The 27191-nt window shown below is 39.2% G+C and overlaps 1 protein-coding gene across 1 annotated transcript in view; it reads left to right on the plus strand.

The window, feature by feature from the left end:
- Positions 1-27191, plus strand: part of LOC140228276 (transcriptional enhancer factor TEF-1-like) — a 76089-nt gene that overhangs the window by 13463 nt on the left and 35435 nt on the right. The window contains exon 2 of the mRNA XM_072308501.1: positions 7517-7826. Within this exon, the coding sequence (XP_072164602.1) occupies positions 7598-7826 (229 nt within the window). The 5' untranslated portion in view covers positions 7517-7597. The remainder of the gene's footprint in view (positions 1-7516; positions 7827-27191) is intronic.

Consider the following 27191-nt stretch of genomic DNA (forward strand, 5'->3'; position numbering starts at 1 on the left):
CTTCTGAATAAGCAGTACCTGCCAAACAAAGGGCTTAATGAGTGCCCTTTCCTTTGACTGACATACTGTATTATGTGTTTTTCACACAAAAGGTTGGGCTTAGTTTCAAGAGAAAGTCCAAATTCATGTTCAGAAATTTGGTTAAAGTGTTAAGTTAAGCAAAGTTTGGCTGAAAATATGATTAAACCAAATTGTGAGGGCTCTTACTCATTTGGGGAAAAAAAAAAAAAGAAAGTGTGCCATAGTAATACACTTTCAAGTGGACCTTCTGCTGAAGCTCCAAGGTGTAATACATGAATGTGCCTAGCTGCTAGCAAGTATTCTTTGTAATGTTTAATACCAGTCCCTGGGTCAACCAGAGATGTGCTTGACACCCTCCCTTATTGATGCCCTGAAAACCAGATCTAGCCATCCCCTAGCTTCTATCATACCCTTGTACAGGTGCTCAGCTACATTTTTTTTTTCATTCATGATAAATGTTGATGTAGGGCATATAAAAACATGCAGGTTATAAACCAGAACAACAGATTTGCATCTTTGTGATGCGACAAAAACAGCCTTGTTTCAACATTCACATAAGTGTGAACCTCTACGTAGTTTGTGGAGCACAAGGCTGCTTACAGTGACTTCATTAAGTGATATGCAGTCGCTAATATTCAGCAGCTACAATGTAGACCGTGTGTAGATTGTCTGGAGGCTTTATGGATCAAAGAAAATCAGACACATTGTGCAGCCAGCATTTCATCTGCATCACCATTCAACAATATTCATCAGCACTGGATCTGAATGCCTGTGATCTCTAGTCATTGTGCAGAGATTTTTAGAGAGAAAAATCACACACATTTTGCAGCCAACATGCATTTAAAGATTCATCAAAATTCAACATCAGAGAGTTGTCAGAGCTCTGTAAGTTTTTTTAATTGGTCAGAGACTGTTAGGGAAAATGAGACTCATAGTGCAGCACGTACAGTATCTCATCTGTATCAATATTCATAAGCACTTGAGTCGAGTGTCAGTAGATCTAGTCATTGTTCTGTGACTGAAGGGTAAAAACAAGCCACTCAGTATTCAACTGGTATGTGTTCATTCCTGTTGTGCCTTGCAAGTGTAAATTTCGACAATGAATACTCACTGTGGCATGTTATTTCAACATGTTTGTTCTGTGTTCCCCTGGGTACATGCCCTCAGTAATGCAGATGAAAATTCTGCATCTTCACCATAATGTGGTGACTCAGCTTTCCTAGAATTTATGCTGTAATACTAAACTATCTCACCTGGGATATGGCTGCTTTAAAGGAATGGTATAGTTTCGGTTGAGATGCGGGATTCGGATTCTGACGTTTTGCGAGATGATAAGAAACCAGTTATGAAATATTAAAGAGCATACGATTTTAAGAGGAATTCAAACAAAGTTTCTTTGATCAGAAAATCAATTTTGGAATGGTCGAGATATCCAAAAGCAAAGTAAAACAAAGTTGTCCTATAAATAAAAGATACATGTAGGACCCCTTTGGTTTTGGATATCTCAGAATTCAAAACCAATTTTCATCAAATAACCTTTGAATTCCTTTTAGAATTGTATGCTCTTTCATATTTCATAGGAGGTTTCTCATTATCTTACAAAAAAAGTTGGGAACCTGAAGCCCCATCTCAACAAAAGCTATACTATCCCTTTAAATATTGTCCAATTATGCTATCTTCCCCATCATGGTAATGGTTTGACTGCCATGTAAAATGTCTGCTGTTTGTATCATTAGACTTTGTTAGCTCTTTTATCATAACATAAACAGATAATCAAACATCACTAATAAAACAACACTCACACCTGATCTGTAATTCACCTATACGTATTAAAATGCTTGTTTATTGCCTGTAAGTTAAAGAGACATTACAAAAGGGGGAAAAAAAAACTTGCCACTTGCTCTGATGGGCAAGGGTTCCATACTTGACCAGTGCCCACTACAGTAGTTTTACTAACCAGTCCAGTGACTTTCAGTTGCCCTTAGCGCTTTGGCATGGTGGATTCTTAGCATCCTGATTATGATGGGTATTCTGAAAATGTTGCACATTACAAAATGCCAAAATCCACAATTCAAATGCGTACAATGTTGGCAGTGGAAAAAGAATAAAAAGTGAGAGTAAAACAAACCCCAGTAAAAACAACTGCAAATTGTGTACTCATACCATTTGTTTGTTTGTTTTTTATTTCTTTTTTTATGGGGAGGGTCTGTATGTCATTGTGTTCGGTTGTTTGTGACCAAATTATATTCCATTTTTACCCTCCATAATCTTCATATTTTTGTCTTTTTCATATTAGTGCAAGGGTTTCTATATATGTACAAACACAGTGTATTACTGTGTATCATTCCGGAAATTGCAAAATACTGACTTGAATGCAGATGGTCATGTACATCTGTAAGACCAGGTTTGTGACATGTGTATTGAGATGTTTTGCACACCTCACAAGCTTGTCAGGGGCTTGCCCTAAGGCCTGCCTCACCCAGCAACAACCATTGAAAGTGAAATAAATTCCAATCTTGGAAGTATAAAGTTGTATACAGTTTGAAAGCAGGCGAAATCAATCTGATCTCTCATTACTGAGCACTAAAAATGGAAATGGCAATATTTATAGAGAATATTATATTTTAATGTATACAGCAACAGTGAGCCACATTGTACGTACGGTAGAACATGAAACACACTGTGTTTCACCAGTGTATGTAAAGTCATGAATGTTTCTAACATTGGAACACATTAAGAGCTCATAAGCATTGATGAGCATGCCATCACAGGAATTTATTTTTGTCTTTGCGTGCTGTTGCTAGGCTAGCTACATGTGCGTGTGGTTACTCTGAGGAGCCCTGTTTGAGGGAGTATGCACGAAGACTGAAAACATTCATGAACACCTTTCCAGCTAGTGATTTATCAAAGCTTGGTTATATTTTATAATCAGAGGCAATATCTCAAATATACAAATACACTTTTTTTTTACAGAAGCTGTGAATCCATAGCTCCTCCCCCCTTCTTCTGCAATCTTAGCAAGTCCTGAATTGCCCCAAATTCTTTATTCTGTAGCAACAATTTGTCTTTCTGCTGTTTGTTGATAGCAATACAGATGGTTTTCTGAGGTGGATGATATACGTGTACACATACTGCTTATGCACGTGAGTTTGTGGGGGGGGGGGGGGATGAGACATAAGGTAGAAGCCTTGCAGAACTCTACACCATGGCCATCTTGTTAAAAGATGTATCATTTGTCAGACGATGATTGAACTGATTGAGACCAAGCGGGACACCCGCCCCGGCAAAATATTAATGGATATCTCAGATCGAATCTTGTGTCAGAGCCGCGCCCCGCAAGTGAACAAAGAAAATTTGGTAATGACTGATGCGGATCGCTGTCTGCAATATTCATTCATGAACATGTCCTGCATGCTGTAACGCTATATGCCACTCTGACATCCCCTCCCCCACCCTCACTTTCAAATGTTTTATGAAAGGGGATCTATCACTGATGTCAATTTTCACTTACATCCAGTTGCATTTTAGTAATACCCAGCAAGTTTTGATATCTCTCTCGGTCTCCCTAGATGATGGCCCATTTAAATCTTAAAGGCTGCATGAGGAGTGACCGACAGAAAACATAGAGAGGGAGTGTGTTGTTTTTGCTATTTATTCATTGTATTTGTTTTCTTTGTTTACTTGTTGCTTCTTCATTTTTTATTTATTTTTTTTTTGCTCGATAATGGATATGTTCGGCAAAAATTCCCTGAAAGAATAGGTAGTTTCGTGGCTGTGATTTGATTTGGATATACTGAATAGGGGTTCCAGTGCTTTTATAAACACGGTATACATAAAATCAATCCCACCTGACAGAAATATTTAAAACAAATTCAATGTTTAATTGATATAAAACTGTGGTCTTAGAGCACAGAGATAAAGGCAACCAGTGGAAATGCAGCCTTGAGCATTGTACATCATTCAGTTTTATCAAGCGCAGAATTTCTACTGCGGATTGTACTTGCCAGTTGCAGACATTGTACTTTCAGTACTTTGCATTTCCTTTTGTTTCATCCGTGTATCATATCGTTTGATTTGTATCAGCATTGCCTGGAGTAAATTATTTTCAATAGGGTCCCCCTTATACATGTATGTATACAGATTGCATTTTTTTTCTGTAAATAACAATAACACTGTACACTTCTAGTAGTGTAGCGATTCTACTCGTATTAAAATAATGCTAGTTAATAATACATGAAATAGTGGCAGTGAGATCGTGTCTAATGTATTTTGTAATGTTTGCTTACATGGGGAATACCTAACAAATGTGTTGATCTATAGTGAAGTCACAAGAAGATCTGTGCCGTCAAAATGAAAGTTCAGTTCGGCATTTTGGAGTTCCGAATTGACCCGTGCACTATTCATTGTTCCCACGCTTCCTGCCCAAGCGATTCTCCAAGAAATCACAGGTACAGCTGCAAAAACGGTAGCCAGCCCGGAGAGCAACAGAACAAACCCATTAGCATGGTGCCTGGAATGGATTTGGCATTGTGTTTTCTTTCCAGTTTTGATCAAGGAAGTAGCATTCACTATGAGCAAACGATAATTTCTACAAATGCATCTCCAGGGGGGAAAAAAGGAGAAAATTTTTGAGGAATAGACTTTATAAGCTTTATCTCCTCAAAGATGATATTCTAGTATTCTGTTTTCCTTGCCCCGTATCATATTTATTTCTTTCCTCGCATGATTTTCCTGATATCTTGCTAAAGAGAGATGAAATGAAAGCAGTGTGTTGTGCCTTGCATCAATCTCCAACAGCTGGGATGACCTGATGACAGTTCTGAAAGAAGCCGGATAAGCAGCATGCAGGGGGAACTGAGTGTATTTCTTGGGCCAGATCTATTTCCATGGCTGTTGTGTAATGTATTGTAAAGCAGGTCATGACACAGTTGCATTTTTGTCCCGTTTGACTTGTGAGGCAGAAGTCTTGGTTTGATCAGGAGCTCCTGTGCAGTAGGCTCCATGGTTTGATGCATGACATTGACAACAGAGCTGCAACAGTGTTTGTGGATTGTCAAACGAACCTCTCAAGAAATGTTGGTCAATTCAATGATTGTAAATGATTTGCTTGAAGAAGAGCAAGTGACTGTTGATACTCCCAGCTTCTCTCTTGGTCTTAAGGGTTTTGTTGTTGTTATTGTTGATTGGGGGTGGGGTGTTTTGATGAAAAAGAGGATGTACGCATTGTAGAGTTACGTATGCCATTTTGTATGTGGTCACTGCAACATTCTGGGATTATGAGGGCAGCTAGTGCCCAGAAGTAGGGGGCAGGCTCGTTTGTGTAGAGTGTGTGCACATCCACTTTATGTGTACGTGGTTTGAGCAATGAACAAGTTGAATATTGATCTTCTGCTAGTATTGACCATGTGTGTACACATCTGTACATGTGTACAAGTGCTGGGACAGGTAGCTCAGTAATGCTGTACATGGTATGGGCCAGTCTCCTCAGAATAATATTTACCTATCTAGTGCTATCAAAGGGACAGAGGGTCATCATACCACGCCAGCAGCAGCACATTATTATGACTAATCAGTGAACACATCAAAGGTAATCAGTGTAAACTTAAGTTGATGGTAATATGCACTGCGCAGAACAATGCTCAATTGCTAATACATGCAGTCGTCATAAGTATCAATTCTGCAGTGAAAACGCTTTCCTTGACATTCTTTCTTCTGCATTGTAGAGTTCCAATCATCTATTATGGCAGTGCTCAAAACAAAGGGAGTACTTGGTATTGTGAGATCATTACATGTACAATGTATGTCTGATGCCATAAATGATACTGAGTGATAATGACACTGCTGGTACTACTGACCGTAGAATGCCATACTCATGAAAGACATGATACGCACAGGTATTCCACCTTCTGTTATTGAAAATGTTAATTATTTCATGCAAAGTAATATTGATGTGTAAATAGAGTCATGCATCATTTGTTTATCCGGTACTGAAAAATTGGAAATTGTCACATGAGTTATTTTTTGCGCTTGGATGGGTAAGATGAATTCTGTGGTTTTAATTTCGTGGAATCAAAACATTATTTTGTTTTTATATAGCAAGAAAAAAAAAATGTGTGCTGCTATTTTTGCACTAGTGTCTTACCACACATGGAAATGTGTGAAAACTTCCACTTGAACAGCATTCTTCCCCCTCCCTATGAATTCACACCATTTACAGCGGTAATAGTGAGAGTAACATGGTGACAGTCACATTCAGAATATGAGAAATCAGTCTCACTGGACCGAGTGAAAAATTTATAAGGCAGTATTTTTTATTTTTATTGTAATTGTGAGAATTTCAAATGGCATGATGCCACATGCTTTCAAACTGTAGATTATGCAACAATGGAACTTGTCCAATCAGTCGCATTGATGCAGATATTTTTTACAGTTTAGAGGAGACAAACAATCTTTTGTTTTGGAAAGACAAAGTTCTAGAAATTTTGTGAAGTGCAATATGTGACCTACAATTTATAAAGGTGACTATAGTGGTGAAATGAATCCAGATAGAAAGGAAGGGATGAACGTTGTATGAATATACAGTCAGCATTTATGAATACAATATAATGCAGCATGATTGTTTGAGAGCACAATAAGAATGGAAGTACAATTTGTACATTGTATTGGACACGTGCTACACCCTCGTGAATCAATCGATCACGTTGCAATGAAATAAAAAGACAAATGTGTGTATGTGTGAGTACAATTTTGTATATGTGTGAGCTTACAGATAATCTGCCAATTGGCTCAACTTTTTGTGTAGAAGTGACACCTTACTTTTACAATGACCCCAAATGTACTTTCCCTTTGTGAATAGTTGGTGTGAAATACAACACTGAAATTGTTTTTATTTTTGCACCTACATACACTGTATGTAGTTCTTCTCTCTACTACTGTAGAAACTAGGGTTTTGAGTGCCATCTGTTTGAGGAAAACAATAATTATGCTTAAAAAAATGCAAAAAAAAGTGCACAATATCATTTGAGAAATTACACATTGCTCTAAAGTTTTAAGTGATTTTCTTGTGTAGATCATTTCTCTTTCTTTGATTTCAGTATACATAAGTATAGTTGTTCATGTAATCTCTACTTCCATTGTGGAACATGTTTTGATTGTTTGTTCATTTTTCAAGATTTTTTATATTTTGATAAGTCATTGTTTTGAATGAAATGTTACAGGTTAGTGAAAATTCTACCCAAAATTCAACAAATCATTAAGGAAGTTAAGCATTATGATTGTCGGTAAATTATGTGACTTGTAGCTTGCTTAGTTTGTCTGCGGACAGTACTGTATGTCAGTCATCAATGTCAGTTATCATTTACCTGCATATGAATTAGTAGATTATGTTTTTATTTGATGATGGTTGCACACTGTCAACGACTTTGTGTTGTGTTACGTGTACAAGTTAGTTACTTCATTTACAGCGTGTTGCATCGTTTTTCTTCATTTCTCTCAGATTGTCTGCCTGCCTGTGTAGACGGCATTCTTGTCCACCATCGTCACCGCCAATCCCACCATCATTTCCGACTCCGACGACATGTCCGATAGCTGGCCCCCTGCCCAGGTGCCTCCGGCTCCGCAAACTCCGACCCCAGGGTCCCAGACTGGGGGTCAGACGACTCCGGGATCGCCCGACGACGATTTAGGGAACGATGCCGAGGGGGTGTGGAGTCCCGACATCGAGCAGAGCTTCCAGGAGGCTCTGGCCATCTATCCACCATGTGGACGACGAAAAATCATCCTGTCCGATGAGGGCAAGATGTATGGTAAGTAGCACGCGAGTCCTAGTTTTACATTTGTCGCCCTCGTTTTTGCAAACCATGCAAAGTACAGGTATTTTCCACAAATATACAGTTCACAAAGTCTGTAGACAAATGATAGCAGTAGCCATTTGAAAGATAGTGTGTGTCCAAATATGGATGTGTCCAAATATGTATCAGTCCCAATACTGCCCAGGGGAGATGCATCACATTCTGTTTCACTTCTTCTTTTCTTTTTTTTTCTTTTCATGTATGCCAAAGACTTCATGTACCAGGTAGTCACCTTGAAATAATAATTTATCATACAAATATTACACAATTCAAGTGATGCAAGTGTGTGGCCTTGACTTGTTTGCATTCTGTGCTTCAATGAACTCGCTTCCGTTGCAATTAAGGCTACTGCAAACAACTGTGTTGTTTGTCAGAGTATAATTTTACACCGTCAATCAACAGAGGACCTATGGACCTGCAGTTTGCTCACCTCATGAATAGGTAATGAGCTACTCTGCTTGTTTATGTGTTTGTTTATTGATTTGTTTGTTTGTGTGTTACAGGGTACCAAGTTCAGCTGTTCTATTTTCCATGAGTTGCTGTAAAATGGTTGTCTGAACACTCCCAGGGGGCTCAAAATTTTCCAGTAATCACAAGGAGGTGTGAACAATGCCACAACCATGGCTCAATATTCAGAGTGTGCATTTTGTGCCGAGGGCATCATAACTAAAATATCTGTGAAGGATGCACAAAATTGGAAAACCAGCATATAGGACCTATAGAAGAAAGTGCATGTTTCAGATAACAGTGCTCGGTTTCAGTTTTCTCTCTTCCATTTTCTGCCTTCTTTTACAGCAGTATCTTCTGTTGTCAAGAAGCACAAACAAATACAAACGTATATCTGGCCATATATTCTAGTATGTGCTGTGACCATATATTTTGGCATCGTATATGCCTATAGACCATCATAGAAACAAAAAAGAGATATTATGTCCGGGCATAGATGAAACAGGAGATGGTTCTTCTTCCACTGGCTTGAATGAGTACTTTGGGCAAGGCCTTTTCACCTATAAATTTTAGTTGCGTGGGGCAAGTGGGCAAACTGATAAAGGTAAGTCTGGAAACAAGATTTGCAGTCATGCAACACAGAACTGTAAATTTGAATGCAGAAGAGATAAGTAAATTGTGGAAAGGATACTACAAGTAGGCCAACCTTCATAAATCACAATTTCATATGTTTCATCACCAAATAAACTGAGCATGTTGCATATAGTGAAATATGCTGTTGAATCTCTCTTTCATAAGTAATTCTACGTATTGGTCTCTCTTCTTGTTCTTCTGTTTGTTTGTTTTTTATTATTTCTTTGTTTGTTTGTTTGTTTGTTGTTTTTTTTTTGGGGGGGGGATGGGGACATTTCTGGTTTGAGAACTACAAACCTGCAGAGCTACATGCATATTGGTGTTTGATATGGAGTTGTTTGTGTAGGTCTGCAAAGGGGATGTAGTCTGGTTGTGATGCCTGTCTGAACCTCTTTGGTATGGGTGAGGAAAATACACATAATTTGTTTGCAGGGTCAAAGTTCAAGGGTCACAAGCCAATTTTATCACAAAGCGGCCATTGGACAGTCTTGCAATGAATCATGAGTCAGACCATGTACAATCCATGGTCAGACAAAGTATATCCAGCTGCTTAGTTGCGCTTTCTGTTTTATCTTTACCCATCAGTGTTGAGTTGATTCTTTCTTTCCCAGTTAAATCTTTGGGTATGTATTTTTTTTTTTTTAAAGACATGGTGTAGCCATATTCTTAATTTTTATACCTTCTTCTTTTTGTGCAGTGATGGATAGTTTTATAGTCAAAATTTGTGTTTGTTTCCACTATAAAGGTCGCTCAGGGCAGCCTCAAAGGTTTCTGTAGGTTTGCGTTAGGCTTGCCTGAACTAGTTCATCTGCAGGCATTTGGGGCAGTAAACACGCTTGAATTGGAATAGTACTTCTGAGCTGCCCTTCTCTGACAATCTCTCTAGTAGGGGCCTATGTAAATGTGATGGAAGTGCTTGTGACTGACAAATAAGGCCCCCCTGACTTTTACTGCTTGAATGCTGATGCAATCTGTCTCAAACTCTGAAAAGTGCTACAGTAGTTCCAAATCACATTGTAGACTTCATGCTCCTTCCAAAGATGGAATTAAATACTTGTAGTATGCCCATTTGAAATACCGGTAGGCCTACATTATACATGTACAGCTGTATGTGTGTGATTTGCTATATGTGACAATTTTTCTTCTAACAGATTTGCTGCTTGGATTCAAATGATTGTGTGGTGTATTTTGGAGAAGCCAGATTTTATGATGTCACAAACATTCACACCAATTTAAATCAAATTGGTAAAAGAAGAAATGGTTGTAACATTTTATTTTTCTATAGATCTATTTCAATGCTTTCGACATGGAACAATTTTTTTCCTGCAAGAACCATGTGACCGATGAAGCTGTTAAATTGGCCTTTGCAAATAGAATTTAGAGAGCATGCTGCTTGCAACCCAAAATTCATATCAGTGTCTCAAAATTCTGCTGTCTTCAACCTGTAAGGTTGTCACATTAATGGTGGGGGGGGGGGGGGGGGGGGGCAGCCATCTGCGTTTCACACTGTTTGCTCTTTGACCATTTGTCTAATCTAGTTTTATGAGGTGTCATTTTGTTTCCCTCCCAGTCAAAGTACAGCAGACAATGGCCAGGTAACCTCCCTTTCAAATTCTATCTACCGTACTCGAGAGTCAATGAAGGCACATTATACTATTTACTCAGGCAGAATGAGAGGCAGCTCTGCTTGCTGTTTGAGTAAATAGAGCTGCTCAAAAACACTTTCTGCTGAGTTGTCAGACACCAGCAGGCACAGAATGATGAGAATTTTTTCAATGGTATAGTACATTATAGTCTAGACTGTAATTTTGCCTCCCATTGTTGTACAATGTATGAGGCTTTGGTAGCCTCTTTTGTTCAGGTAATTTTTCTTTTAATGTCTTGATAGTATCCACTTGCATATTTTTTTCTTTTTGTTTGTATTGTGTCACACTATATATTGTGTGAATAAAGTGATTATCAATAAACTAAGATGCTAGGCATTATACTCATAATTTTATATAGTGTACCTCATTTACTGTTAAAGTACGGTACAACTAGTAGGCGCCTACTAGTTCAGTTTAGCTAATCTATTGTCATCAATTGACGTCCTAATGTATAGCCTACACCATCTACGATGTATAATATAGTGCTCAAAGCTTTAAATGCATAGAGCTGCTGACATGTTGGATACATCTCCTTCCCAATACCCAGATACATGGCTGTTTGTGTCAAGTTTATACATAATTTTATGTATGATGAATTTAAAACCATTTTTAGTATTCTCCCTGTGGAATGAGCCAACCAAATATTTCTTTTTCCCTTTCCAACCATGACCTCCATCGGCAATCATTAGTCAAGGAGAAATTTATTCAAAGGGACTGGACATCAGTGCTTTGTATTCTCTGAGTCTCTGTGAAATGCTTTGTAGCACTTGGTAGAACAGTTGGCAATGTTATAACATTTTGTGCTTCAGAATGTCGTAAAATTGAAAAGATCAGAGGTTGAAAGATTTTTGTAGTGGTCAAGCATAAGTCTTAATAGATTTTTCCTGGGCCAAACAAGTCATGGTAATATACATAAAGGCTCTTGAAATTTATTACATATAAGTACAAACCTTTGATCTTACAGTCCACTTAGATTTCAGATGACAACTTAGTAAACTTTTTCTCTTCAAAATGAAAATTGTGTGTATTATAATTTGCTGCACACAATACTTCTTTTACATCAAGCAAGCACAAGTTTGATTTTCAATGCTATCTCTTTAACATTTTGTATGGGAAGATTTTTACGTGGAATAGGTTTTTTTTTTTTTTTTTTTTTTTTTTTTTTATAGACTGACCAATTTGAATAAAATTAAAAACAAGGCCAAAATCATGATTCAAGTGTCAGACGTACAAGTTTGTAGGCATCATGTGTATGACATGGCATTAGATGAAAAAGAGAAGAACACCACAAAATGTGGCAACTTTTCGTACTAGAGTAATATGCAGTGAGCATGCTGGGCTTTTGTGATTAATGCTTCCGAATGAGTTATTTTTTCATGGTGTTAAGAAGTACAATAGTTAGCATATTTTAATGTGGGCCTGTGTGCAATTTGGCAGTTGTGTCTCCAGATTCATGCCATATGTTTGCATTCTATCGCACATGATGCACTCCGTACATTGTCAGTGCAGCCAGGGGCAGTCTCTCTCCTTTCTTGGAATTCTTCCAGATCATAAACATCATCGTTGTTTGATATAATTTATGAGTTCCTTCTAGCAGGTCTTCAATTTCCCTGAGGAAATTGCTCAAATGCACACACAGTGCAACAGCCGCCGAAGGCTCGTCTTCCCAGAAATTGCACATTGAGGAGTGTACTTGCCTGAGATGCTCGGAGAAATCAGGGTTGTGAGGATCGGTCAGGGTGCAAGCGAACAATTTAATGGCAATACGATACCGACACAGATAGTGGTTGACCAGTCTCTAGAGGTTCGGCGTAGATTGATGTTGTAGATTGCAGAATAGTGGTTCTCTTTGAGCTATGCTGGCCGGCAAGTGTTCAATGTTCAGTCTTTTTTTTTTTTTTCCTCCTAACCATACGTTTCACATCATATTTCTTAGACCTCAACAGTGCTTGACTTGCGACAGAAAGAGAAGCTACAGTGTTTGCTAAAGTGTCATTTAGGGCTCTCCAACAAGTTCAGTGTATACAGGTGATACAACGAGATCCAGAAGACCGACAAGAAGTAAATGATTCCTGTTCATATTCGTCTGCTCAAGGTGACTGCTGGTAACTGTAAATATGCTTTTGTCAAGCCTACAAATAAGAGTTAAGTATTACCTGACTCACTGCATAGCTCCATACACATATAAGATGCGAAAGAAAGATCAGTCTGACAAAATCGTTGAGCATTCAATTGCAATTTGAATACTCTATCTACAGCTATAGTTGTACAATGTAGGCCTATGTGCATGGATGTAAAACAGATACCACAAATGGGGAAGAGGTGGACCCCATATGTGAGCTCACTAAAAAAACACTGTGATTAAAAAACAAACAAAACAATTGTATTCCATCTGTTATATGGTACACATGTGAGTGGAGAACATCAAAAGAAGTGCTCTAGAAAAGTCTGCATTTATAGTTTTGTAATCGAGCATGTGCAAGACAAGTAATTTTGTATCTACAGGGTTATGTGCTACTTTATGCCATCATTTGTCCTAAAAATAATCTTTTATCTCCTTTTACCTGTGCAGCGGAATGATGTTGACTTACACTGCATGATGTTGACATAGCAGAACTATGTGTATGTTATAGTTGCTATAGTGACATTAAATTAACATCAGGGTACCCAATGTCGCATCACGTCAAGTGGAAGGAAGGACAAAGAAAGGATACAGTAGTTTTTCTAAGGTTGGTTTGCAAAAAATATATGGAAGACTGGGTTTGTAAGTTTGGAGGCAGAAGGGAGATAGAGTTGGGATGGATACAGACAGACAAACAGACAGACAGACAGACAGACAAACAGACTGACAGACAGACAGACAGACAGACAGAGAGCGAGGGAGAGAGAACAACTGACTCTTCAAGACTTTCCATGTATGTACAGGGCGTAGCAGTGCCTCCATCCAGCTTATTTGTGTGGTTCCTAAGGAAGAGGTCGTGACCTCAAGTAGAGCCCAAGCATCACACAGGTCAAGAGGTCAAGATCAAGCCTCTCAGCTGGGTCAGGCCAGGGGTGGGGTCTCCTTTCTGACTGGCAGGCATCTTGTCACAGGGCTTAGTCTAGGAGCAAGGAGGAATATCTTAACTCTTTGGCTTCTAACTGTGATTACTAATTTCTCATGTGGGGCATGCTGCTGGTATATCAACTCAAGTCAAATGTTTGTTTGTGTTCAGATGAGGTATGCTACATATTGCAATACCAACATACAATGTAGATTCCAGTTGGACAAGAATATAAGATTGTTATATAACAAAATTCTGCTGCTGCTTCTGCTGAATGTTTGTTCTGAAATGCTGAAATTGTCGATCAATGATAAAAGATTGAAATATCAGCTCAGCTACTGCTATCAGAACAATCGTGAAGAAAGATTGTAACAGATTAGATAGCCTGTACAATGAAGATTGCTTTCAGAGTGACCAGCAGCTCTCATCAGCATTCAGGGCAAGTTTTTGACCACTGGTCTGCACTCATGTGGGAATGGCTATAAATTTTTGAAATTTTGAAAGGACTTGACAATTTTTTGTGGTAAACTGTTCAATACAAACTGTGATGCCATTTTTTTTGATTGCTTATTAATCCATTTTAGTTTATATTTTCTTCATTTTTTTGTTTGTTTATTTATTGTAGTTATTCCATATGTCTACCTATTTCTCTGTCTTTACATATGTTTGTTGATTGAATATGATTCATTTCATTGATGTTGAACCATTTTGCATTTAACGGGGCATCAATTTATTGCCATTTAGTGACTAGAGTTGGCGAGTGCTTAATCTTCTTGGATAAATAATGGTCATTTCTACCCACTCTTCCTTATTCATTCCCAGTATTTCATACACAAAACAGAATCTTCTATCTTCTTTTTTTTTTTCATACAGCATGTAAGTGAGCTTGTAAGTTATGCCACGTAGCTGCAACCCAAACGAACAGAGGCAATTTGTTGAGAAAGCGCTGTGTTTAGCGAATCCACCACTTTGGTAGGCCAGGAGGCTGTGCGATATCTGCTTGGTATGCAGGTCATTATTTCTTTGAGGAAATTGAAGCGGCGCTGATGGAGATCTTGTTAATCACCGCCGTTACGGCCGCATCCCCCCACCGGAGTAAACTGCGAGTGCTGGGGTATTAGTCGCGTTGACAAGTGAAAATGGACAAGATGAAAAGCGCAATAATTATTAACTTGATTGCAGACTCTGATTGCACAAGGGGAGAAGGATAGGGAGAAAGGGAGATGGTGGGAGCTGGGCAGGGAAGGAGAAAGGTAGGAAGGGAGGTACATCTAATAATTGGAGGTAGTAAAACCACTTGGTTTTTATCTGGCAAGGTACGTACTTTCATCTCTGATTTTGTGCAGTTGTATTGTCACTGGAGCATGTGTCATGTGTACTTCCTTGGGGTGCTAGCAAATGCTAAATTACTGTGCATCATTACCACATACAGGTAGCAGAAGTGATGCATGATTTTGTGGCATGCTTTAGACTTGCACTTTGTGAGGTTCTCTGGAGAAAAAAATGAAAGCTACAAAGCACAAAATTTTCAGTCTCATAAGAAACGGTGATTGACAAGCTTAATCTAAAGTGTGATCAGAATATATCTACTCTATACGTATATCAAAATCTTTACTTAATGTTGTCTATCAAGATCTATCTATCTATCTATCTGTCTATCTATCTGTCTATCCATCTATCTATCTATCTATCTATCTATCTATCTATCTATCTATCTATCTATCTATATAGATTTATCTATTTACCTATCTGTACTATAGCTGTTATTTTCGCATAGGCACTACAGGTATTTCCACAAATGGGGAAATCACAGACATTTTGCCAATTGACACCAAGGCTTATTGTTTATGCGCTGTTACTGAAGTGTGTGGCAATATTTTTGCATGTTGTTAAATCCATGGTCCTACTGTTATTTGTGAAATTTGCGAAAATTAAACCCTCACAAAAATAACAGCTTTTACGATATCTGTTTGTCTATCTGTGAACCTAGCAAGTACATGTGTACATGTAAGAAGTAAAGAATGACCAGAAGGAAAAAAAAAAACAAAACAAAAACAAACAAACAAGTAGTTGCCTCAAGAAACAATGATGCAGCAAAAATGGCGTAAACAAAAATTTCAATCTGTGATATCTCATCCCAAGTGGAATTGTGTAGTGGGAAACAAGTATCTTAAACTATTATATCTTGGTTGAGGAGTTGAAGAATAGAAAAATTTAACAGGGAAATATTATGAAGGACACCGAGATAGCGGTGTTTATGAACAGGTTGCAAAAAAACAAAACAAAACAAAACAAAACAAAACATATAGTGTACAAGAGAGGGAGAATAGAGATGAGTAGTGGCTCTGTAGCACTACAGGGCACTCAGCACAGCCTCCATTAGATTGCAGTGTTTTGGTTTTGCAGATTGGAATTTCTGGTATGCACGGCATGCAATGCATGGAGACCTGACAGGGGAAATTGACTGATGCACAGCGTTGCCGTGGTGACAAATGAATCACCACTGGCCTGGAAGTCTCATGCTCCCAGTCTCTTGGTTGTGTGGTGAGGAGTGCCGAGAAGCCGAGTATCTGACAGAGTAATATGGGTTACAGGGGTATGGTAGGGACATTGTACTGTATATACCGTAGTAGGCTGGTCTTCAAGTCTAGCAGTTAGATGAGAAGCTGTTTCATTATTGATGATATGATTATGAGATTGGGATGTTCCATTTTGATATGGGAGAAACAACTAGGAGTGAGGGAATGACATGTATGCATTTATACTGTTGTCAGAGCAAGTGATTATTTTACCAGCTTTCAGTTTCAAGTAATGGTAGTGAGACCAACAGTTTTAATCATCATTGTTTTGTTACTGAGATTTAAGTAATTATGTTTGAGAGATTGCATAAATAATGTGTCTGCCATTGCATAGATCATTATTGAAAGAAGCAACTTTTAAGGAAAAGAAAAGAAAAGACACTTGGTGGAAGGAGAGAGTGTGATATATAACGAGTACCGGGTAGCCTTTTTCACTTCTACTGGCAACTCTTGTATATAAACAGGTAATGCTCAGTTACCATATCTGTTGCTCAGGTACATGTAACCCTTGGACATTTACAGTGTATAGGCCTATGCAGTAGATCATCTGCATGCAAGTATCAAGCCTGCTAGCCATAGTAGTTATTCCAGAAATAAGCAGTCTAAAGAAAATTGATGAACATGTGCTCACAGTCATGTTTGTGATTGCAAAATACACAAGTTAAAGAAATGTAATGAGAATATGGCAAATGCTCAAGCAATATGGGTGATTTGATGGCTTGATCCGTTACGAAACTGGATGCATCAATAGCCTTGCTGATCAGTGATCATTTGTATCCTAAACATGGCAACCGTAACAAAAACGTGGTCCAACTTCCAAGCTGCATGAGTAAGTGGAGGCATTATTTTTTGTTTGTTTGTTTCTGTGATCAGTTTTTTATTCATATTTTTGTCTGGAAGTTGTGGGGACTGGCTTAGGGCAGCCTGAGGCAGGTTTGGTATTGTGGGGTTTTAGTGGATTCTGATGATGGATACGTGTTTCGAGATCAATTGTCATCAGAGCACAGTGGGAGTCTGAGTGTAACAACAGGTTCGTGAGCCACAATATTTTGAGCATTTCAAACTCATTTCAAGTGTATGGCAAGAAGGATGGATTGCACCCATCTGGTTGGGTTTGTATCAGGGTGATTACCTGTGATAATAGGAATGTCCATTTCAAGTACATCGCTGTATACGAGGGTGTCCACTACTGCAGCTGTGGATGAAAATTTCTGATGTTTTGAAGAACTTCTTGGTTGGTGCAACTGTAATTCTTGTAAGATAATAGTCATCCACCCCCGAGTCTTCTAACCCTCTGGCAGGAATCTGTCTCACTGTTTTTAAGATGACAAGGAGATTTGCTGTAACGATACCCGTCAAGTGTGAAGAAATATATCCAAGAAACTTTGCGCAAACACGACAAGCACTGTCATTTTACAGTCAAGTGTTTTGCGCTGCCATCAGTTTTCCTTTTGTGTCAACAAGTGTTGCAAGTGAGTGCGAACAATGTCGAGCGTATTTGAAGATTGCGGGGAAAACATGCACAAGAGGGTTTGGGAAGTAGTTTTCAAATAGTTTACGAGAGTGGAAAAGGAAGTGGAAATATGACAGAAATTGGTTGTTGTGAAGAAAACATGTAGTATGGTAGCATTGAGACTAACCAAGGACAACATATCATTTTCTAACAGAAATGGGAGATGGTGTGACAGAGTCAGAGTTGAAAAATTTTGGTTATTGTTTTGTCTTTCTTGCTGTGATAGAATTTCTGTTCCTATATGATAAAAAAAAAAACTCCCGTCCCTCAGAACTTGCTCATGTTTGCTTCATTTTCTTAGGATGCCCCCAAAAGCCTGTGGAAGTGGTTCATGTCTGAATGAGATGTAGGCTAGATAAGTTTGACTCTAGCCTCTTGGCAATAACAAGGACAGTCATTTTTACTTTTTCTTTTTTTTTCCTTCTTCTTTACCTTTTCTCAAAATCTATAAGAATGATTGTACATGTACAATGTATATTTTGAAAGGAAAATACACGGATCTGGCGTGTACATCATCAGTTTATTTTTCCGAGATCAGCGTGATCAGTGATGTTCGGCTTTGACCTCAATCCTTGATCTTTCATCACCATCGCACAGATCCACCACCGTGCCTCCGTTTGCCCCCCTCCCCACCGAATCCTCCACCCATCCTCCCCTCGATCTCCGATCCCCCCTGGCCTAGAGGAACAGGCTTTCACAAATCCTCCACATGTCATCCCCAGTTAAAGTTCTCCCATCAGTGCTCCATAACAGACTTACGTACACTGTGTATTAAGCTCGGAGGAGAGCCGCCATTTGCACAGTTTTGCAGAGTCATCAACCGGACATATGAAAGCAAATTTTGAGCTCGCATGCATCTGAGACTGCCAGATTGTGTCTTTTTCAACAGAGCATTGTCGTTCTCTGTTTGTGTTGCCCTATATGTATCTTTTCACACTATTTATATTTGTGAAAATCACTCCATGCTTGATGGAGGGAATCACATCATCTCCGTGCAACAATGGACCTTGAAATCTAGATGAGTGTGCATTGTGCACCTGAGACCAGATTTCAAGTTCCATAGCACTTTGCCAATTACAAAATAGTAGTCGTCATGACAGTTGTTGTTGTTGTTTTTTTCGGGGGGGGGGGGGATTGTGGATGATTTTTTTTTTTTTTTTAACATTTAGATCATTAAAGGTGGAAGCCATAATTGCCAAAATACACATGTTGCATTTGGAGATTTTGCATAGAAATCGGCCAATTGGAGATCTTGAAATAACTTACATGTATTTCTTAAGGTTAACAGATGACCGTCACATTTTTAGGGTCATTTTTTAAAGAAGAAATGTACATTTGTAATATGCTTATTGTAAAGGCTATCAAAGTACATTCAGTGTTCACGAGAAAGAGGACATGGGGGTGGGGGTGTGAGGATCACCTATCCATGTTGAACTTATGAACTGTGCTCAGTCTGAGACCTGCCCATATGAAATTGTCTTATTCAGAGGAAATATGCTGGAAAATGCAAAAAGCGCGCAAAAGAGAACTCCTACTATTCGCCAATCTGAGAAATGTGAGGTATTGCATGGAATATCACAATTTCACTCCTAAAGATAGTTTGGGCCAAGAGTTTGAGCCATCTGCTATTTTGATATCAAATCAATTCTAGCGATGAAGTTTGAGGGCTGTAAAGATGGTTTTCTTTGGAGTGTTATGACCCATAACGCTGGATGCAGATGGGAGGAAGTCTTTTATTATTGACGGTTTAATGTGGGAGCATTTCATTGGCAGCAACAATGCTTCCATTATAACTTGGGCTATGAGGTACTCTGTTATACATAGTGACAGTGAGGCATTGATAAAGAATATGAGTTGAATGGCACGTATGATGATAGATATCAAGATAAAATTATATTTGAAAGGAATACTGCCAAATTCTGAAGTTACGTCTTTGAAACCTGGTGAGTAAAGGTATTTGTGATATTTTAATCACATGCAGACTGTCTGATAGTAATGTCAGTAACTGTTTGAGATTTTAAACTCAGCAAAGATGGTGTTATGAAAGTGGGAGATGATTTGTGCAGACATGCCATAGATTTTATGTAGTACATGTACAGGGTATATGGGCATCAAGGGAAGACCATGTTCATGTTCACATTAGTTGGTCAATCTTTTTCCCCCACATATTTTTAGGCAGTTTGCAGTATTTGCAATGCTCTCCAGAACTGTATGAATTTTTTTTTAAACAATTTTGTACCAGCAGGTGACATGTTGGACTTACTAATGTTTGCATGGAAAAAGCATAATCAGTATGATGGAATCATACTTGTACACAGACAGACAGACACACACACACACACACACATGCACATGCAATTGTATGTCCTAAATAGATGCAGTCATTCAACCCACTTTAATGCATTCAAGGTTCCCTTTGCAGGCAAGGTGAAAGGGACCAATTTCCCCCCCCCCCCCCCCCCGCCAGGTTAATATGTTACATGATCATTACGTTGACAGCGCCGCGGAATGGTCAATTGCCTTTAGGATTGATAGTCGTGCATCTTTCAAATGTTAGTGTGATCTGCTGTGATTTCCGAGGCATCATTGAGACTTAATCTATTCAGTCATTGTTCGTAGGAAGGAGATGGAAAATTTTATGACAAATATTTTAAAGATGCATACACTGTATGTTTGCAGTGAAAATGATAAGGAGAGGTACATTATTGACTTGTTAATGTATCATATCTTTGAGTTCACTCTCTTAATCTCTGGCTCCTCTTAATACTTAAGGAAGGATGACAACCTTGGAATAAATAAATGGAGGAAAGGTATATCTTTAAAATTTGCTGAACCTTTGCTGAAAACAGTAGCCAGTCGATGTGTTGGTGGCATGCATGTTTAGTGTAGGCGGGATTTATGTTGTCACCTGTTTTTTTCTCAAAATATTATGCAGGATTTGGCTGTTTCTGCTGTCAGATTACATACACTGTAAAGCTTCTGAATCTTCTTATCCACATTTTACATCCAATTTCTTTAGGGGGGGGGGGGTATAGAGACTCTACATGTGACTTTTTAAATATTTTTCTTTTTTTGTCCTCTGCTTGTAAAATGAAACAATCCTGTCTTCAAAACCAACCCACAAATATTAGTTGGTTTGTTTGTTTGTTTGTTTTTTGTTATAGATATAGAAAAGCCGTATGACATTTTCAGGATAAAGGACAAATGTTCTGTGTGTTAGATTAAGGTAAATACTTCAATCAAGGAGCTACTACTAGCTCCTTGCTTCAATCCTCAGCCATACCCCCAAGAAGAGCTCTTCTCTACCTCTTATTCAATGTCCTGAGTATCCTTCACACCAGTCTGAGAGCTTTGTTATTCTTTTTTAATCCATCTTTGATTAGCATTTTTTTTCAGGTTGTGATTACACTGTATGTGCATGATAATTTTACAGAACTCTAAGAAGCAAACTGAATACCTTTTTTCTGGGCTCCTTTAATGGAATGTTATGAGATGACTTTGATTTTATGAGAACAAAAAACTGCAGCTTAAGCCTTACAGTGAATTAGATTATTTTTTAATTTCATTATTTATCGTCGCTCCTCCCCCTCCAATGTTTAAAGGAATGATAAATACTTCAGGCAAAGAAGTCGCATTCTGTGTTAGACTAACTCAAAATCCAATTTGGCCTTGTTTACCAGTTAATGGGACTTTCAAATATGTTTGATTACAAGAAATTATGCAAACTTTTTTTTTTTTTTTAAGCTGGGAGTACCACCATCTTTCTAGAAATTACTATAGGACTACATGTATGTTGGCATGTGCCAGTTGTTGTTTGTTTTGTTTTGTTTTTTTTTTTTGGGGGGGGGGGGAGGGCGTTCATGAAAAATATGCACTCAGACAGTCATTTGTTTAAAGTTTTGTCTTGAAATCATTTGGACTTGGCTTTTGCAGATGGTCCTGTTTTGATTGACCATAAAACAAACGTAACATTTAAAAATGGTTCCGTGACAGTTACTCCCATGAAATATCTGCATGCTAAGCCAAACATGAATTCTACTCACAAACATAACCCTAACCCTTATCCTAATCCTCACATCAAACTAAACCTAAAACCCTATCACAACCCTAACCCTAAGTCCATGGAGAAAATGAGACTGGAGTAATTGTCGCAGGTGCAAATGTAATGTCACCCTAGAAATCCCTTCATAACCTACTCAGTAAAGCAGGAACTGTTGAGGCCCACAGGAAATGTGCATATTTCATACTCATAACCTACCACCATTGCTGGAGGACGATAAAAAGGCAATCCAAATGAAGACAAGGTGGATATCTGTCACATTATCACATATATGCCTCAACTTGATTGTTGAACCCATGTAGGGCAGTGATTTTGGATGTTATTTACAACTGTGATGTCTACAACAAACTTTTATGTAAAGTAACATTTAGTCAAAGGTCTTCTTATTACTGACCCCCCCCCCCTTTTTTTTTTCTAACTTACTTTATCTCTTGATGTTGCCCATCACTTAGAGCTCTGTCAGAAACCACTAACTGCAAGTTAGCAAATCCAGACGGGAGACCTCACAGTACACAACAGAGGGTTGATTACATGCGGAAATCAACAAACCAAAATCACTCAACCCTGGGGTTACCCTGGTCCTGTTGGTCGGGCCAGGCATTCCACACATTCTTTTCACATTCTTCGGATTTTCCCCCCTGGTTTTTCAATCAGACAGGGCTGGGGACACATGATCTGGCCTGTCAGAATGTGTGTTTCTACACCTATTAATTTGTGAAAAGCCCCATCTAGTGCTGAGGACAAGTGGAATGGGAAGAGGAGAGATCCTCTCAGCTTTTGACGGGGGTTTTCATGGAGAAAATTGTCATGTGTATGGAGTATTGGTTAGCACGTAGCTGCTTCTCAACAAAAATAACTTGGCTGTATGATGTAGCTGTTTTGTAGCTTTTGTAGGGTGATGTTTAAGTTAAATGGTAGCTGATTTACATGTATGAGCTCTTTATTTCTTATGTACCGGTACAGTTTCACTGATATTCAGCTTGCAAGGGACTAGATCTCATTAATTGGGTTAATATCATTTTTATGAATGTGATCATCAGTATATCAAAGTGATAATTGGAGAAGCATGTTATCCACTTAAATCTTGAACTGCATTCTATAACCGGATTTTTCTCGTGAATCAAAGGAATAGAATTTTTCCTTTTTCACCCTCACCACACACACAGTAATTCTAAATTGTTGCATGGTATTTTAGGTTGTAAAAAAACATGATTTTTGTAAACCATGTACTATCCACTGTTGGTCATGGAGCAGGGACAAGTTTAATACAAGAGTAACCTTGTACAAGTTGATTGATAATAGACAGGTGAAAAAACAGTTTAGTTGAGTGGAATTCCCAAAACAAACAAACAAACAAACAAACAAACACAAACACACACTAAAGAAGGCTTTGAAAGAACGTCTTTGAGTTAATCATTTTCGTAGAGGACTTACTGTAGAAATAGGAGAAAAGGCAATGTTGATGTGTGCAAATAAAAACAGCGCAAAAATGATTCAACACAAACGAGAAGAAGAAGGGAAAAAAGACGGAAGAAGAATTGCGAATGATGGAATACTGAATGAGCTGCTTTTGAAGTTTTGATACTATACTTACCAGGTCCCAACCCCCTTGGTCAATTTACATGTATATTGCAAGAGTTCACCAGACACATTCTATCACATAGCAACTTCCATGCCTTCCTTTTCTTTGAAGCTGACACGTGATGTCCCAAATTTTAACATGGGACAGTATGGCTTACTAAAGACAAAAGGAGGATGAAGGGGGGGGGGGATAGGAGGAGGAGGAGAGGCATGTCTGTGGGATTCACATTGTTGGAGAGAATAACAAGTTTGATAGGGAGAGCTCCCTGGCACTGTCACCTGGCAGGTGGCTGCGGTTCTCCGCCTCTCCCCATCTCCTAACCCCTCCATTACCACATCGCTCATGTCTCCTCTTGTCCGCATCAGCAGCAAGTGCTGCACCCTCTGTCTGATGCTGATTGAGTTAATGACTGATGGGGGGAAACTGATGGTGGCGACAGACCACCAGCCAGCGCAGATGGAGCCGGAGTCCTGATGCAAATGCGCCGAGGCTGGCAGCCAAGTGGCCGAATTAGTGTCGGGGAAGTGATGGCTGCAGGGAGACACTGCACACGGATTGAAACAAGGGACTTGCAATGGAAACCACTAGAAATACCTTCAGGGAACGGAAACATTGGCAAGGAGGTAAAAAAAATAAATGTGGTCTGTGAGATAGCCACTCACCCCACCCCCTTTGAGATGAAAAGGGAGACGAAAACTCGTCAAACTCTTTTTGTTAACATGTCAAACCCTGGTATCTTCTGGGGTGTTGTGGTTCAACAACATTCTGAGGACTTCTCGTGGCCCACTCAGAGATGTGCGGTTAATAAAGATGTTGGCACGATGCTAACCCAATTTGGTCATTTCTTCTGGGGCAGCCTGGCGTCCATTGACGAGTGGCTACATTGATCCATCCTGGGTACGGGAGAGGATGGCTCATTGAGATGATGTAGACAGAAGGAGAATGACATCAAAAGGGATTAGTCAGTGATATTTCCACTTAGGGATTCACACTGTGCAGAACCCGGAGGATGGAAATGGAACCAAGCGAGGGCGTGTCATGGGAAGATGCTTCTGCAGCGCTTTAAGCAAAGACTGATGAGCCTCAGGAAATGCTTGTCTCCCGTTCTGTACTTGGGACATTGATCCCCATTGAATACCTTGAAGTAGAGATTTTAACCTGTTGTGACATAATCATGAGATCCAGAGTGGGTTGAGTCCTTAAATGACTCATTTCATGGTTCATACCACAAGGTGGTGTACCCAAATGTTGTGTACATGTAGCAGACCCACCTGTCAAATACAGCACTTGCCTGGATCAAGTGTAAAATGAATGTTGGGAAAGTTTTGCCCGCATGCTATCTCTTTGAAATGACATCTAGACATGGAAACAGACATGAGTGCGCAAACTGGGCCTAAAATATCTGTGGCACCCAGGTTGGGTTAATCCCTGTCGCACTAGGGCACCATCACGATCCAGACAACTCTGCCCACCTCCGCATTTACCACACTAGTCTCAGCTCAAGTCTATATGCAAGAATCAAACTAGCTCCATTGCCAAAGAGTCAAGTACATTCTCTTTGTATCATATGTCCCCAGCTGGAATTTTCTGCACAAGCTCAGGATCATATTAGAATGACAGTATTTGTCAACTTTGAAGTTATGTAACTATGGACTTCTAAAGTAATTCAGCGTAGATTAAGATCAAAATGAGACTAAATTAGCTAGTATCAACTAAGTTAGAATTTCATCATTCCCCTTGCTCTCGTGGTCTAAACGAACACAGAGACTTAAAGTAAAATGGTTGCTCTCTCAAGTGAGTTTGATTTCATCTCAAAATGATGCTATCTTACAGACATTAGCATTGCCAGAACAACCAAATTGCAACATTTGCTATCTCGATTTATGCAATCGTCCCTGTTTGCTGTAGTTTGTGCATAGACCGTATCGTCTGGCTACCCAGTCTTTTGAGTGCATCCAGGCAGCATTGGCCGGGCACTGGCATGAGTGAGGCGGCAGAGAGGCAGGCGGCAGAGAGGCGTGCATTCAATCAACCTGTCCCTGGATGGCTGCGAGCCTCCAGGACCCCCGCCTCCTCCTCCCGCTGCGTTCTGTGGCACAGGTGTTTGGTTACCTAGCAGGTTACAGAAGCAACGGACAGGAAGTAGCAGTGGTGCTGTGGGAAGGAATAGACAGATTAGCCTTTGCCCACCGGGTTACTCCCCATGCTCGTGACCCGAGTGAGTCTTTGCCTGGAGCTTCCTCTGCATGCCTGCAGCATCCCGCCTCCCCTCGCATGGAAAACAAGAAAAGATATTTTGAATGAGAAGAAATGCCTGCCAGCCTTTAATTGACCGCAATAGGAATACAACCTCAATGTAAACTGGGACAATTATCCCTTTTTTCTGTAATCGACAATATGGTAGGAGGAATTCAAGGACTGTAGCTGCTTTGACCAACAGGAATCCAACTCTTAGCATGTGGGTGATGATCAATGACTTCTACAAGTTTGTGATCATGGTTTTATCAACACTTACAGGCATGGGGTCTATTCTTTGATTCTGAATATTTTCCATAGATATCAACAGTAAAAAGGTTTTCATTGACATCCATAGTGGAGAAAGGCACATTGCAACTTTAACGATACTCAAAATAAGAAAATTATAGTTAAAGTGTGAATGGGGAGCTTTAAAAATGTCCAAACTGAGATTATCTTCAATAGGCATCAAAAAGTATAGTGTCTTGTACCAGTGAGTGTAAGAGTTTTTTTAGATCTGTTTTTGCATTGTTTTTTAGGCTTGATACTACACTGTGAATGGTAATGTTTATGTGGTGAATAGCCTCTTGTATTGTTATAATTTGTTCTCTGTACGCTCTTGTTAAAAAGCTACTACAGTAGTTTTTGTAACAAATGGCCTGATGTCATTTCCAACTTCCACGCTACTCACTTTCCTTCCTGCAGATCCCTCCCTGGTCCCCCGCATGGTTTGAATTAGCATCGGTAATTGAGACAAACGGTGCCAGAATTACCATCTTTATCCCTGTTTTCAGATCAATCTGATACAGTCGGGGTGCTAAAGTTCGATTCGCTCAGAATTTCTCCCCGTCCTGCACCCCCGTCCCTCTCTGCCCGTCTGTATCCATCATGTTTGTTTCATGTAGTTGCAGCAGGGTTCGTGATGCGGTCCCTCTCACCTAATATCTGGGGACACTTCTGGTTGGGAAGATTCTGGGGTAAACATTCTGAAGAAGCCTACAAAATTGTGTTAATCGACCTTCGCTCTGAATAGGCATTCATGAGCTCTGCTTGGCCTGGCGAGAAGTAGATACGCTCGCTTTACCTCCTCCTGTCTTTAGTTTTTTCCTCCCGCTTTATCACTGAAGAAACAGGAGAAGCTGTGTATGGTGGTGTTTCAAAACCTGAGCCGCTGATCGTGTACTGTATCAAATGTTAACAAAATCCAGGTACCGAACTTAACAGTGCAGAATTAATTGGAAGTCATTCTTTTCAGCTGTAATAAAGTTTTTTTTTTTCTTTTTTTTAAGCCACACTTAAAAGCATTTGGTATTTATCAGCACACTAACTATGAGATCAATAAATCAAATGTATAAACAACTATCGAAGGCAAAAATTATTTGCATTATGTATTATATCAAATGTCATCAAAGAGGGCCAGTATGACCATTTCTTTGTCACAACTCATTTTCATCCAATACCAGCAGGTTGCAATATGAAATATTTTCTAGAATCCAGCTGAAAGTTGGTCACTTGTGCAGGGTTTTCTTTTTGGTCAACGATCAACACATGAAGCAGAGTTCAGTGAGTGTCTGCAGCTGG

Source organism: Diadema setosum, chromosome 5, assembly GCF_964275005.1.
Source record: "Diadema setosum chromosome 5, eeDiaSeto1, whole genome shotgun sequence".
Taxonomy (NCBI): Eukaryota; Metazoa; Echinodermata; class Echinoidea; order Diadematoida; family Diadematidae; genus Diadema; species Diadema setosum.